The following is a 15,891-nucleotide window of genomic DNA, read 5'->3' on the forward strand; positions in this document are numbered from 1 at the left end:
ATTTAATTACTTATTTATGAACTTTTGAGAATTTGAACAGATTTTTATTTAGAATAAGTCCGATAAAATGAATAAATCATTTTAGTGAAAATATATGTACAATTTTAAATTGATCTCGATCACAAGACAGTTAATAGAAAATAAAAGTTGTTAGTCAATTTCATCTCAATACTCTACTAAATCGCCAAGATTTTTTAACTTTGATATCCTGGCCATCTACTGTTAAGGGGCATATTATAGAAGTGTAAGATCTGTATTTTGCCTTCAGGCTTTAAAGGCAGTTCTGCAAATTTAAGGTTCAGTTTTTGGAGAATTTTAGTGCTCCAGAGAATTGGATTAAGTAGGGCTATAACTCTTCTGCCGTTACCGAATCTTGTCATTTATCATTCTTATTATACGTCAAGAAATACCGCTTTTATTAATTATAAATCTCTAGTATTAGAACTGATTCATTGTTATCCTGGTTTCCATCCTACCGGACAGTTTTAAAAGGGTTGACCATCAAAAACTGCACGAAAAAGCGTAACGTTGAAAAACACCCAACTTTGACAATTTTTTTCTTTTTTTCTATAAAAGATAAAATTCCCAAATTTTCTTTAAATCTTACTCCAAACCCTCCTTTATCTAATTTGGTCATAATTACTAAAATAGGATGCTGGGTTCTTATACAAATAATAAATCCATGATCGTTGAGCCCCGCCTAAAAAAATAGGCGATTACTTCGCTAAACAAATCTATGAAAAAGAGTTCCAACTTAAATGGAAATTAAATAACAATCTTGCTTCACAAAAAGAAAACAAAACCAAAACTTTACAATAATATAACAGGCGATGTCATGAGGAATGTAAACTTTAAGTTAGATATTAGCAACAAAAAGTACTTTAAAGTAAAACCTTAAATTAACCTTGAAGCAATTTGCTGAAACTTAGATTCTAACAAAACGATTATATGGAATCACCTTAATTTAGCAAAGATAAGCGAATTTACTTATACTTACGTTTTAATTAAGTTTCGTGTACTTTTTTGTTATTAACGTCTGACATGTGTTTCGTGTTTTTGTTATTGATGTCCAACGTTTGTTGGATACAGTTGTAGCTTATCAAATGGAACACCACGCATCATCAAGCAATATCTTTTGGGAAAAAAATTTGCGTTTAATGCAGAGAAATTATACTTAAATCAATATCTTTCCTTGAAATGATCACTTACTCTTAAGGAACACTATTGGGTAAGGGATTTTAAATTTTCACCAATTAATAATGTTTGGATTTAGTACGTTTTCAAAGAAATAGTCGTCATAATTTATTGGTTCAAAAATTAAAAAAATAAATACAGAGATGTATAATTATACAAAATCACAAAAACGCATTGACATGAACGAATTAAGGCAATTATAAGGATAATATTCAATAATAATTTCAATAAGAATGTAATTAATAACAGATTTCTTTTTATTATCATTGAAAAAAGTGAAAATTAAATTACTCCGAATATTGATGTCCTCAATATTCACCTTCAAATGATAAAAAAAGCATTTTGGACCCACACAATTTTAGATGTCAGCCTTAGAAAACTTAAAATTTATACAGTTGAGTATTATCCATGTATTGATGACCCCATGATTCTTTAGAGGAAAATCAAATACCAGTTTCAAGTCTCAAATTATTAGTTGCCATTTTAATTGCGCACAATTAATTGAGAATGAAACATTATTCGATAAAATGGTCGATTAATTTAGCCAGTAATAAAAATATCTGTAACGTTTTGAGCTACTTATATTTAATGTAATACATATATTTTTTGTATACATAAATATAAATTACAAATATTTGTAATCATTAGTGATGTGTGATATGAAATCTTTACATAATCGTAAAGCCACTAGCAATCGACAAAACTCAATTTGTTGGATGCTTATACCTAAAAAAAATCTTTTTAATACTAATTAAATAATTTAATTTCTGACTAAGCTGCTCTATGACTTTCTCTAGGTTTTTTTTATATTGACATACTTATTAGTATCCATAAGCTTATAATTACAAATTGAATCAAGGACCCATTTTTCACGCACTTTAATAGTCGATCGGTCGCTTGCTGTTTTATCACCTACAATTATTTTAGCACCCCTTGCACATGACACTATTTTACCACAACATAATTTTATTAATTCAATTAAATCTTGTGTTGGAGGGCTTGAATTTTGTGATACATAAATAGGCCCACAAGTAGAAAATAAATCCATGACGAAGGCGTTTTTGAAAGCTTGTCTCTCCAGTCTACTTTTCTAGTGATTTTTGTTTTTTTTAACAAGAAAGACAAAAATTAATTCATTCAGCATAAATGCAATAATATAACATCAAACTACTAGTCACTTACAGTAACTGCCGGGAAAAAAGATTTCTGCTCAAAATGTTCCTCTGCTAACCACTTAGTAGCCAAATCCGATTTCAAAATCTAAAGTACAAAAAATTGGTAATTTTTGCTTTAGTGAACTGAACATACAATTAGAAAAGTTTTTCATTACTAATAATAGATGTTTTATAAAAAGGGAGGAAGTAAGAAGTATGAAGGAAGCTCACCTTAAAGAAGATTTTTACGCTCTGGAGATCTCAATAAACGAGCGAAAAAACAAGAATATGGTTGCAGTTGCAACCAAAACCTCTTCCAGAACTTATAGCTTCGAAAGAGAAGGTTTTAACACAATTGTGAGCTCATCTAATTAAATACCTTGGTAACTAGATTTGAAGATGATTATTGCTGCTAAAGAGGCTATTGTGTTCTTATTAAATATTTTCAAATACTGAATGGTAACCAGGGCAACAAAAACCCATTTTATCTTACAGCAGGGGTGTTTGGGTACAAATTTTTGAAAGAAAGATAATAAGATATATTGATGAACCTAAAAGGGTGCGTGCGAGAAAGAGACAATGACTGTACCTTTTTTGACTCTTAATAAAGACGACCCCTTAGAATTAAATAAAAATAAATAAACTAAGATAGGCAAGCCATGTACAAAGTTTGAAAGATGGTCAAATCCCCCCCCCCCTCAAATATATATATAGAGCCTTTAAGCCAGTATGAAAAAGAGAAATTAGCAGGCTCAAAATCGAGATAGGGCGACTAAATCGAAAGAAAAGACAGCAACAAAAGTAGGTACGGTCGCAATGGTGGTCTCTGACAATGAGAACAATAGGACAAGTTCTTGAAGCAGGCTAAGGCACGGGGCAAGATATATATTGGGCTGTAGACCATGTATATATGGTCACTAAATAAGAAAAAGAAACGCCCCGCAAAAGTAGAGAGAGATTAGAGAAAGACATGTAAATCTAAAGTAAACTTTTGTTTTTTAAAAGAAAAATTGTCTAGAAATTAAAGAATATCAATCTTACCCAATCTGTTCTTACAATCCAGCATCCTCTGGCGAGTCCTCGAAGTAAATTTAGTGTACGCCGCATATTATCAGTTACAACATGTGTGGTTTTCTCACTAACTCTTTCTTCTATTTTAAAAATGCCTAAACGTTTTACTATTAACGACAATTTTGTAAAATCACTGAAAAGAGAGAAAGTTTAAAATAATAATAATTATTAATATTTATTATTAAATTACAACTGTTTGTTTTTTTAATAGGACCTTGTTTAAGATAGTAAAATATAATCTGAATTTCTAAAAACTAAGTTCTAAAATTTTATAAAACGCTAAAACATATAGCAATGATTTGCAATGTACAGATTAATAGAATGATTTAAAGCTATAGAAAAATATTTCTTGCGAGACATTTGACTCTTCTACTTAACAATTTACACAACTAATCACACTTTGAAAGAAAAATAAGAAAAGTCAAGGAACTCGGTTTAAGGAACTATATCGAAAGCCAGACGCGGACACGGGTTTAGGACTAAATTTCAACAGAATAGATACCAAAAAATACCAGCAGGAATTCTAAGGTCTTATTCGAACTGAGGCTTAGGATCACCACGTCAGAAATTCTGAGCACTACTCGGGCTAATAAAAAACCGAAATAAAGGAAGCAGGATTGTACGAGGCTAAATCAAAATTTGACCCACAGTAAGCCAGCCAGTCTTTCAGGCTGGGCAAGTTGCAATATTTATTTGTACTGCTGAAATTTTAAGACGACTATAATTAATTCCATAGCAGACATCTTCTCAGATAGCCTGGTGGCCTATCATTTATTCAAAGCCAGTGTAGGACTGCTTGGAAATCCTGACAAGAATTATAACCCAAAACAAGGTCATTCTGGTCTAGTTGACCGGACATTCGGGATATTTGGTCTCCGAGGTATCAGATTATCTGGCCCAAAAGGAAACCTGAGAAGCCAGACCTGATCATGATCGGTAAAGTAATGCCTAATTTTTCAGGAGGCTTTAGGACTAAGTACCAAATCAGGAAAGCGACTTGCCAAAATACTTTGCTATAAATTTCTCATATTATAAAATTCAAGTACTAGGCCGGAAATCAAACCCAGTATTACAGCGCATTTAAAAATAATAGGAAAACGAATTGCACTTATTGTGTCACTAGGGTAAGATTTCGATTCCTCAGAAAAGAAAAGCTCAAGCATTAAAGCTTTACCCAGAAGCCCTCAGCAGTCATCACCTACACTAATAAACAGGACCGGAGAAGATATTGTGGTTATCAGAACATAACCTCGGTCGCAAAGGAGTATGTTGACTGATCAACTCTCACATAAACTAATTTCAACCTGTTTGCTCAGCTTTTCTGAAATGCAGAAAGCTCTTTTAAATAAAATAGAATTATCACAACTGCAGGATTGGTTAGCAGAATGTTGTATTCAGTTTAAGAATTAAACAACTCAACTTTTCTAAATTAAAAAAAAAATGTATCTTGAATTTTTAAAAATATAGAAACTAATATGCCCAATGCAAAAAATAAAATAAAGCATTTTAAATAAAGTGTACATATTTTTTTGTAATTTTTTATTTATTTATTAATTTTTAGTTTATGATTTAGTATATAAACTAAAGAAAAAATAATAATTATAATAATCACCTGCTACCAACACTAGTAAATACAATTGTCGGGGTCAATTTAACTTTATTAGAAGTGTTTCGTTCCTTGTTGTTTATTATAAAAAGTGATAAAGAATTCCTAGGCATTGCAATATCAAGGACGTCTTTTCGGCGTTGCTCTTGAGAGTCTTCAGTACTTGAATCATCATCACTTTTTGATGGTAATGCACTAAATTCTTTCTTCCTGGTAGATCGCACTTCATTTTTTTTTACTGTTGGTGGGCTCTCGGGATATGGATATGAACATTGAACATTTTGAAGAGGAAAGTCCTTTGATAAGTGAGATTCACTAGGATTAAACAATTTTCTCTTTTTATTTTGGGTTATAGGCGTGAAATTAACAGTATTTTCTTCATTTAGTTTATTACAATCGGATTGCAAACGTTTTGTTAATTCTTCAGAGGTTTTTAAATCATTATCTGGAGATATTGATCTTTCTCTCTTTCTAGAAATGTTTTCTTTTTGGAAATAATAATTTAGATTTTTCTGTTTATCGTTTTTCTTTTTTGCTAAAGCACCCGGTGCACTTTTCCTCTTTGGTAGACTTTGAAGTTTTAATTGTTCTAATAAACTAGAATCAGATAAATTGCCATTTCCACTTAATGAAACATCAAGTTTCATGATGTCTTGTTGTTCTGAATCTTTAGGCACTTCAATATCAATAAAATTTAGTTTCTTAGTGCACTGTCTTTCTTTATTAATAAGATCTTTTGACGCTCTGCATTCCTTCAGTTCTGTCACTGCTTTCCTTTTATCACTAAAAAAAAAAGGAAAAAAAAGGGTATTAACAAACACAAACAATGCTTATATTTAGCACACATTGAAAAATAAGCACTACCTTTTCCGGACAACTGGTGACAAACGTAATGAACTTCCTTTCTTTTCCTAAAAATAAGTTATTAATTCATTTCAAAGCACTTAAAACTGTTCACCACATATTTTTATTTTGTTAAGATTTATTGCAGCAGGGAAAACATTCAAAAGCTACCAAAGAAGGTATAGATAGTAAAATTCTTCTACAAATATGGAATTCACTTAATGTATCCAGTTTAAACACCTACCAACGGCCTGTCATTACTAGTGAAGATAAAAGTCGGATTTTAATTTAAATTTAAAGCAGTAAAATGGCAAAAATTAAATTTTATTCTTCGATGGATTGTTATAGTAATGTTTATTATTTACTTAGACTGTAAAAATAAAAAACCTCACATAACTCTTCTTTCTCTTATTGCAACCAATGACTGATTTTTTTTTTAACGTTTAGTCCCTTCCAAATAAATATTGATGTATTAGGAGAGTAAAAAATGATTCTTTTTAGGTATAAAGAAGGGGACATTTTGTTGAACTGTACGCTAACTAGCACACAAGGAATGTTCCCGTACATAAATAGATAGTTACACGAAATTGAAAGAAATTCGATGCAAGCCGTTTTTGAATAAACTTTAAATAACATAAAATCGACAACTAAGAGACATAAAAACATGAAAATGACAGTGGTAAATTCATTCAACGAAGAAAGCATAATTAATAAAATTAATGTTCCTTACTTTCGAAATTATCTTAAAATATTTTAATTGAAAAAATAAAGTTGAATGAATTTCATGCATCAGTAATTCATCCAATCACAAAACAAATCAGCCACTGTTCTTTATAGATTTTGAACCGCGGCCATGATCCAATGGCTTTATTACTCAAAGGTTGAAGAATCCCATCGCGCTACAGAAGTCGGGCTCAAGAAAGTCTACTGCAAAAATACACCATTTAAGTAATATGTGCCGGTGAGCACTTTAATCAAGAATGCGGCAGGATGCCTAATGTTTCAACCAAATGTGCGATCATATACTGCAAGCATAGTGCACGATATTTATAAAATTGCTGCGAACTCGGAGGAAACTCAGAGAATACAGAGTATACCACATCTTCCAACATCAACCCAGCAGTCAAGATAATTTCCTGCTCAACATTCTCTATTCTAATCATATCTTATTTTATGGGAGGGTGGATGAGGGACACCAGCCGCGTCCTTTGCCTCAAGTGCCAACAGCTTCACCCATAAAAGACATCTGTATTCTTCTCGACAGATTTCAAGTGTAGAAGATGTGTATAATGCGCTTTTAGTTCGTTAATTCAAAAACATTCCCTGTTTAATGTTTACACGCATACTTCCTTCAAAAATGGTGAATAGATCAAGATTCAATCTTGAAGCTGTCACTTTTGGCATGATGTTTCTGTTATGTTGGGCTATGCAGACCTTCTACCAGAACATAAGTGCTCTTCAAAGGCAGCATTCTTACTGTATAACGAAGCAAGAGACTTTAGCTCTTGTAACGAAAAGTCTAAAATTTGTAAAAGAGCAACAATGGAGAAGTCCGCAATGAAAAAACAACAACAAACAAACCAAAAACAAAACAAAAGAATAAAAAAAGTGCCGACGAAGGTAGTTATTGTGTGCAGCTACTTGCGTTTAGCGTCCACACAGACAATCTTTAGCTTATCAATACAACACACATTCACCATAATACATCACACCTTACTGAAGCCAAATACATTGCAAGATCATGACCACAATTATTTTAAAAAAATTAAGTCAGATAATTGAATACCAAAAATACTTTTATTCGACTTAATTGCTACCTCTATTCAGTTGTATTTTTCAGAAGTTTGGGCCCCAAGATATGTTGACATACTAGAAAAAAGTGCTGACTAAATTCTTGAAGCTGTTACTGCACCTCTCTTGGCATACCCCAGATGTATATAAGACCTGAAACCGGCAGCTCTATTGAAAGAAAAACCACCGTCAAACTCTCAACAGAGAATCTGATTGGTAGTGGGATTCATTGAGTTACTGGCTAACACCGATTGTCTTTTTTTTTTAATTGGGATAAGTTTCTTCCTTAAGAAAAATAGTTATAGGCTTACGACGTTTAAGGGAAAAACTAAAGAACAAATTTAAGAATAGAAACCTATAGAAGAAATTTGTTACTTATAACACAAGCCAGGATAATACGAAAGCACTAGAATCCACATTTAATGAATATTTTAGATGCTAGACTTCAGATATTATCTCATTAAGAGATATTAAGAGACCAAATATGACATAAAATCATAACTATAAAAAGCCACAAAGCATACAAGACACTAAGCTAGGGCCTATGGCTTCCCAGACAAACACTTTTACTTTCCTACAAAGCATGTATGATTACCAAGAAGTTGAAGAGATTATAGTTTCTCTTAAAAGGGACAGGGTCTTAGATCAGAGTGGTTTATCAAACTAACAGCTCCATTGGTCTCTTCGAAATTGCCAGGTTGAAGCGCATTATATTCTCATAAAAACGCATTTTCGAAGATCTGTGTCTGTCAGGCACCAGTTAGAGACCCAAATGTGCTGGAAACCCGGCGGATAGAAGGGGGAAAGAAGTACAAGAAATATTAAATTTATGGTTAAAACAAACTTTTTCAAAAGAAAAATTTAAAATAAAACCATAGAAATGGCCGATTTATATTTATCTTTGGAGAGAAGTCGTTAGTCTCTAACTGAGCGTCATGAGAACAAGTGCTAACTTATTTTTGAGACACTCAACATCTGAAGTCGTTGGTGTCCAGAGCCTTTCACAGCTGGCCTGCCAACAGACAATGCTGTCCACACCTAATCTATACAGACTCTTTGGAAATGAAAATCTAAGGGTAAATATAACTTGAACACAGCATCTCCATGAAGGTTAACAATAGCTTAATACCTTCCCTATACGCGAATCAATAATTTTTCTTATATTAAAACTGTCCGGTAGGACAGTTGTATAAGGGTTGATCGTCAAAAACTGCACGAAAAAGCGTAATGTTGAAAAACACCCAACTTTGACATTTTTTTCCTCTTTTTCTATAAAAGATAAAATTCCCAAATTTTCTTTAAAATAAAGGGCAAACCCTCCTTTATAACTGTAATTTTTTGCAACAACCCAGATTAAGTAGATTTTGAGAAAAAAGTTGCCGAAAATGACCAAAAACGGCATTTTCAGAAAATGTTCTTGTTCTTGTTCTTCTTGTTGTTGTTGTTGTTACCTTTTTTGTAAACAACGTAGCGCCTAAACGCGAGAACCGATTTTTGAGAATGAGGAGTCATACGATTCGGAATTTTATGTAGATGTGCCTTTTGGGGGTCTCGACGCTGTACATCAAATGGGGGAGGAGTTAGCCCCATATATGTGAGGCCCCTTCACAAAATTATTATTACTAATAACTCTGTAAATGTTAACCCGATTTTAATAAAATTTGGCAGGATGAAAGGTTTAGGGCACTCCTACGTAACATTTAAACGACGTTCTGCTCTTACCCTTATTAGGGGGAAGTATGGTAATCGTTTCAAATTATCGAAACGTGAACCGATTTTCATGAATGAAGTGTCATTCGAATCGAAATTTTGTACAGATTTGCACTTTAAAAGTCTCGTCGCTATGACTCATAAGGAGGGGAGTGTGCCCCACCCAAATAAGGCCTTTTCTAATACTATTATTACCAATATTTCTATATAAAGCTTAGTTCGATTTTGATAAAATTTACCACGAAGAAGTGGTTAAAGCTCCTCTACGTGGCTGTGAAGTGCCATCATGCTCTTACACCTACTAAGAGGAAGTACTGCAATCGTTAAAATTATCAATGAGTGAACCTATTTACATCAATGAATTCGATTCAAAATATTTGCCTTTTAGGGAGAAGTACTGTAATCGCAGTTTATTTTTCTTACTCCTCTTAAAAGGAGTACTGAAATCGCTTTTTAATTTTGCTATTTACGTACAAATACCTTCCTATTTTATTCAAAACGCTTTCTCTGAAAAATTGTTATTGAGGATGGTTTGGGGTACCGCAACTATAATCATTCTTTAAAAAGATCTCTCCAGTGATAGTTACGGTTCCGACTTAACACCTTTTTAGGTTATAATGATAGAATTTATTATTCCAAATTTTAATAAAATCTGTAAAGCAGATATGTAACTTTGCAAAACAGATAAAAAGGAAAATCTATCCAAAAAGTACAAAAATCTCATTAACAAAAACTTACAGTTTAAAAAGTTAAGTATAAGGGTTGATTAAACGCCAAAAGGTACACAAATCAGCAAGTACCCAACATTTTATTAATACTTCATTAATATTTAAGTAATTTTACTGCATTAAATTTCATTAATATTTTTTTGAATTTAATAGAGGTCACAGACCCTTATGCTGGCCAGTTCATTCATAATTTTTTTTTTATTGATTTAAATCGCGTCAACATCTGAGGTTATTGGCGCCCGGAGCTTTTTTCAGTGCACTGCCGGCCTCCGGACAGTGTTCTCTCGTTACAGACAACACTGTCCATCACCGGCCAGTGAGCTGTAAGAAGCTCTTAGGAAGAGAAAATCTAAGGGTCAGCAGCTGGATTCGAACCCGGAACCTCCACGAGGGAATCCAATACGCTAACCGCATAGCTAATCCCTTCCCTTAGTTCATTCATAATATTTTATTTTTTGTTATAATTATGATAAAATGTATATTATATCTTCGTAATTAAATACGTACTTTATTATAGCTTTATTCCAAATTATTCTTCTGATTTATCTTAATTGGGCCCTTTATTCTGAATAGTCACATATACATACATGTTAAAATAGAAAAAGACAAAGTTAGAGTCGCCTACTGTTTAAATTTGAATCACGGATTTATAACAATATTTCAGTCTAGAATTCTTCTTACCGAAGTATGTATTTGTGAGTACAAATAACGCATAGGTAATATCCAGTAAATTATTCAACAATAATTATTCATTTCTCAATTGTAATTTAATGTAGTCCCTCTAATTTTACTTATAGTAGGTAAAATACTAGAATAATTAGCTGTCATAAAAATATGCATATCTTATATTCCAAATATATAACACTGTGGTAAGAATACCTAGATTGAGAATTGAAGAAAACTATTATTTACTATAAAGCCAGATTAATTATTACCTATTATTAAAAACGCTTGACTACTAAATAAAGTAACAATTGCTTTAATCGAATTAAGAACTTAAACCGAAGATTTTTATTTAAAAATAAAAATAAATAAATAAAATAAACAAAATCATTGATGAATGTTGGTGCAAGCATTTTTGAAAAAAGTTTTTGAATTTTTTAGCCTCATATTTTTTTTTATAAAGTTTTTTTCTTTAACCTGTGATTAATAGTTTGTTGATTAGATATTATAGTCAATCTAAGAAATGGTGCTCTATTTGAACAAATATTTTGTAGATTAAAATGGCCAGCATAAGGGTCTGTGACCTCTATTAAATTCAAAAAAATATTAATGAAATTTAATGCAGTAAAATTACTTAAATATTAATGAAGTATTAATAAAATGTTGGGTACTTGCTGATTTGTGTACCTTTTGGCGTTTAATCAACCCTTATACTTAACTTTTTAAACTGTAAGTTTTTGTTAATGAGTATTGTTTATAATTAAAACAAAAGAGACAAAACGTGAAACTGTTACGCTCTGCCACTTAGAAGCCCTAGGTAGTTAAAACACCAAAAAATAGTGCCCTTTTATCATATGAACTTATCTACTTATCAGATGTCGTGGATGGAGGTGGATACTCACATCTTTACTATAAATTTCTCCCATTTAAAAGGAAGAAAGAATATTGCCAAATTCAGTCATAATTGTTTTATTTTTCGCCAAGCTTTCCACTTGGAGAAAGCCAATCTTTAAGGCTTTTGCTATTAACAAGTATAATATTCTTTACAGAGTTACATCTATACTGACGATGACATAGTCCCTAGGTCGAAAGCTTGGCAAAATGAATTTGGCAATATTCTTTCTCCCTTTTAGATTAATGAACCAGTTACAAAAAACGATGAACAATATTTTCACAGTTACTGTTTTTAAATGATATGATCTTACTTTTTAAAGTTTTCTTCTTCTTTTTTAAACATACTTTTAAAGTGTTTACAATCAAATTTTGACAATCTATACAATGCAACATGAAAATAATAGCTTTCAAGAATATGTTCCGTTGGTATGTACCTACAATCTGTCATTAGGTTTTTAATTTATGCATTTTAATGAAATGCAATTGTTTGTACCAATCATTTTAAAAGTTATTATCAAATGAAAGTATATAAATTACCTTTCCACCAAATCCACTTTTCCGAAGTCGTTCCAGCTTTCTTCTCTATTTAAAAAAAAAAAGTTGAAAGTGATTCTATAATGCTTGAAATAATCAACAATTTATTAAATGTAAATGAGTAAATAACATTCGATACTACTAAAAAGTTGCTTCATTAGCGTAAGGAAATACAAATTCATCAATTACTATAATGATATTTGAAAACTGACTAATAATTAAATGGCCACATTTCTTTTATATTATAGCTCTTCTTAATTGACTTTATTTCTTGCATTCTAATATAACTTGTTCCAAATCTTCGGCTACTCGATGCTACGAAAATAGCGGCGAATTATTAACTATTCCAACTTTTGCATTTTTGCTGCTGTCTGACAAATACATACTTCTAAGTCTATTTATTGCTGTTATGGAATATTTTTCGGTTGGAACTAAAGATAACCAAAGGACTGAAGACAAGTTAGTGTATTTGTAAAATTTTCTATTTTAGTACTATTCTCACTGTGAGTTTGTTCTACTGCACTCAATACTTAACTGGCCGGAATGACCTAGTACCCAACCGAATTTTATTTCCTCTGATTTTTACTGTTCATTACTTTCAAACATATTTACTACTTAGAGATTATTTTCACTGATTAAGGGGAATTTGAAGCTGAATAAACTGAATGTATATCTAAATTCTGTATATCGATTTGTAAAAGCAATATACATACTTAGGGGAAGGAAGTATATTGTTTCTCCTAAAGCATTCATAATTTTGGATCCATCAGTATAAAAATTATCTTGGAATTCTTATAATTTATTTATTTTTTAAAAGTTCTAATAAGAAAGATATCAGAGAGTTAAGGTACGATTTTTACTGGAATAGCCATGTGGAAATTTTCAGTGTTATATCAAAAGTTTTACGAATGAGCAAATAAGATCACTAATTTAAGAGAGGGTGGTTTAAGGAGAGGGATTTTTCAGGTTTCCAAAATTAGTGGATATCCTAACGGTTAGTAAAGCTAAATTCCTTTTTATAGATTAGAAAGATGGAAAAATTTTAACTTGTTCAAGGAACAACCAAGTAACACACAGTTTTTTTCGTTATTAAGACTTGCTGATCACAGAAGTACATAAAAAAAGCAAACATAGGGAATTTTTACAGGCTACATTTTCGGACAGGTTTGTGATGAAATGGAATAAAACCTTAAGCCCCAATATGTTTCAAGCAACAGTTCCTTCACAGTTTATAACATAAATAACACTCGTAATTACCATCATCAATGAAAAAGGGGTCTCCTCTTCATACTTTTCCATTTTGGTAGGCGGATAGAGGGCAGGATCAACAGGACCATTTGCTAACTTACATGCTTCAATCCAGACTACTGATACAATTGGAATGCCAAATTTCTTTGCTCTAATGTATGTGGACATTCTGCCCTCTTTAAAAATAACGTGCGTAACCTAGAAAAATAAAATATTTCATTGTAATGCAACAGAAAAAATAATTATAATTTTCTATAAGAAACCTGATCATATAAAAGAAAAATTAACAATGAACTAGCTTATCAAATTTAGTCATAGCATGTTAAACAGAAACACGGTAGGATCGCAGAGAACAAAAAGTAGAACATTCTTTTGTTAACAAATCTGTTATTTATTAATTTTTCGCGGGGCCTGTGAAAAAAAAAAAAAGAAAGTCTAAGTCGATAACTAACTTCATTACAAAGAATAAATTATTTTTTTAAATATCCGTTTTCAAGCATCGGAGTGTTACTAAGTAAATATACCAATTTTTAATTATATTAAATATACATACATAAAACCTAATTATAAATTCCTTCAATGAATTTTGTATAATTTAATTTTTAAACCAGTAATTATTTTTATTAAATCTGCCCGGTAGGACAGTTGTATAAGGGTTGCCTTCAAGATTTGAATTGACTTAGCTGTTTAATGCCTAATTTAAAATTTGTCAACTTCTCGCATAATCCTCAGAACAGTACAAAATATGTACAGCGAATAACAGACCTAATATGTATAGTATATTTACTAAAAACTGTTTAAGTACCTTTTTTGTGAAATTCTTCTCTACTTTAGCTCCAATTGCTAATAATTCTTGCTTGCATATTTCACTATGATTTTCTTTCTCAGTTCGAACGTCTACGTAGCAGATTATACCTTTAATTAAGCATAATACAGTTTTATTAGAGAAAATATTATTTGAAATTGAACTTCAGTGATATAGGCGATCACTTCAGTGACTGGCTTTGTCCCAGTCTGAGGGCTTTTCAATGCCTTGATCCAGACTATGAAGGTAAGTTATCAAAAACTTAAGAAGAGATACTCTAAGGTTGATCAGCGAGGAACGAGCCTTCGAGGGCAATCTTGCGAAAACTAGAGCAGTGCACCACCAATTGTAATCTCTTTTTGAATGATAATGTGCATATTTTAAAAATTACGTACTTACCAAGCAATATTGTCTTCACATTTTCCGATATGGATAAATTTTTGTAATTTGATGTGAAGAGCCACTTAGAAACTGGAGTAACAGGTAGATTCGTGTCCTTATCAGAATTATTAGACATGCTTAAAGGTGATGTTAAAAACCGGATTTCACTCAACGGCAATGGAGTATTAATTCTAAGTGACTTGTTGAAAGGAGTTGTGTGATGTAAGGGTGTGCTGGATCCAAACGTCGGTTTTTTCTTTTTTTTACTGCTGAAAATTCCTGCTAAATAAGTACTACTGTTTATTCCTGCGTGCTCTAGAATTTCGCAGAAGTCTCTTCGACCTTCAACTGCTGCTAGCTTTCTCCCAGATTTAGTTTCTTGAGTCAAAAATTTTTCTGGCGAACTAAAAGGTGGTGTACAATCTGATAAATTAGAAAAACGTTCTCTAGTTCCTTCCATGCTTGGAGATTTTTGGTTGTTCCTAGAATATGGAACATGTATGTCGTCGAACTTTTCAAAAATATGGTCAATGAAACTTTTCCCGTTGGATATGCAATCAGTTGCATTTCTCGAAGATAAAGTATCCATAATGTTTTTTACACTTTTTGTCTCTGTTATATTTCCGGAACATTTATTTAATGAAGAAGGTAAAGAAACGGTGGCTTTCGGTGTCAAAGCCGAGAAGAGCGTGTTGGCTGGATTTAAAGATTCGGTATCCACACTTACCATTTTGATGGTTCTTGAGGAAAAATCTTAGTAATGAACGGTCACTTCTTAAGTCCCAAAGGATTTTGTTTTTTGTCGGTACTAATAATGAACTCATACTATGGAAAGACAAGATACAAAAGCCGCAATGTTACAATAAATCTAGTAGTATCAGAGCGTTTACATATTAAAAATATTACAAATTTTCTTGCAGCACCTTCCTTGCTTACACGACTGCAAAAATTCCTTCATGAATTGGAAATGGCGGTCAACACTACACGCAAACCATATGTAAGGTTTATGTTATGGTTCATAATTATATGGTACCTACCAGTTATAAACAGCGATACCTACTAGAATTTTGAATAACTAATTCTTAATGCTAGTTTAAACTTGTGAAGAGTAAGGACAGATCGATTTATTCATATCAATTTCACTTTAAATGACATTATGTGGTAGTTTATTTAATGAAGATTATTTCCATAATTAAAAACCTTAGATAAAATAATTATTTTTTAGCAAAGAATTTCTTAGCCTCTGATCAACAAAGAGAATTTCTATTT

At 31.7% G+C, this 15,891-nt stretch overlaps 1 protein-coding gene across 3 annotated transcripts; it reads right to left on the reverse strand.

Moving 5' to 3' along the window:
* Position 1: 1 nt before the first annotated feature.
* Positions 2 to 15,684, reverse strand: MCPH1 (Microcephalin). Of its 3 annotated transcripts, none has more exons than XM_074118874.1 (9): positions 14,641 to 15,684; positions 14,242 to 14,351; positions 13,446 to 13,634; positions 12,192 to 12,236; positions 5,890 to 5,936; positions 5,032 to 5,808; positions 3,390 to 3,552; positions 2,377 to 2,454; positions 2 to 1,132 (listed from the first exon to the last, which is right to left on the reverse strand). In XM_074118874.1, the coding sequence occupies exons 1-9, from the start codon at positions 15,350 to 15,352 to the stop codon at positions 1,100 to 1,102; spliced, it is 2,154 nt and encodes a 717-aa protein (XP_073974975.1). In that variant the 5' UTR covers positions 15,353 to 15,684; the 3' UTR covers positions 2 to 1,099. The 3 variants fall into 3 exon arrangements, with proteins under 3 accessions (XP_073974975.1, XP_073974972.1, XP_073974973.1); XM_074118871.1 differs by lacking the exon at positions 2 to 1,132 and adding an exon at positions 1,237 to 2,284 and having other exon boundaries at positions 14,641 to 15,683; XM_074118872.1 differs by lacking the exons at positions 2 to 1,132; positions 12,192 to 12,236 and adding an exon at positions 1,237 to 2,284.
* Between the last annotated feature and the right edge of the window lie 207 nt (positions 15,685 to 15,891).

The sequence above is a fragment of the Rhodnius prolixus genome, unplaced genomic scaffold (assembly GCF_049639745.1).
Source record: "Rhodnius prolixus isolate KJV_2025 unplaced genomic scaffold, Rpr scaffold_2, whole genome shotgun sequence".
Taxonomy (NCBI): Eukaryota; Metazoa; Arthropoda; class Insecta; order Hemiptera; family Reduviidae; genus Rhodnius; species Rhodnius prolixus.

Excerpts from the sequence above, each read along its gene's own strand:
- MCPH1 (XM_074118871.1), bottom strand. The coding sequence starts at position 15,352 with ATGGTAAGTGTGGATACCGAATCTTTAAATCCAGCCAACACGCTCTTC. Across the intron at positions 5,937-12,191 it reads AAAGTGGATTTGGTGGAAAG|GAAAAGAAAGGAAGTTCATT; the intron begins GTAATTTATATA and ends ACTTATTTTTAG. Across the intron at positions 2,455-3,389 it reads GGATTGTAAGAACAGATTGG|ATTTTGAAATCGGATTTGGC; the intron begins GTAAGATTGATA and ends TTTGTACTTTAG.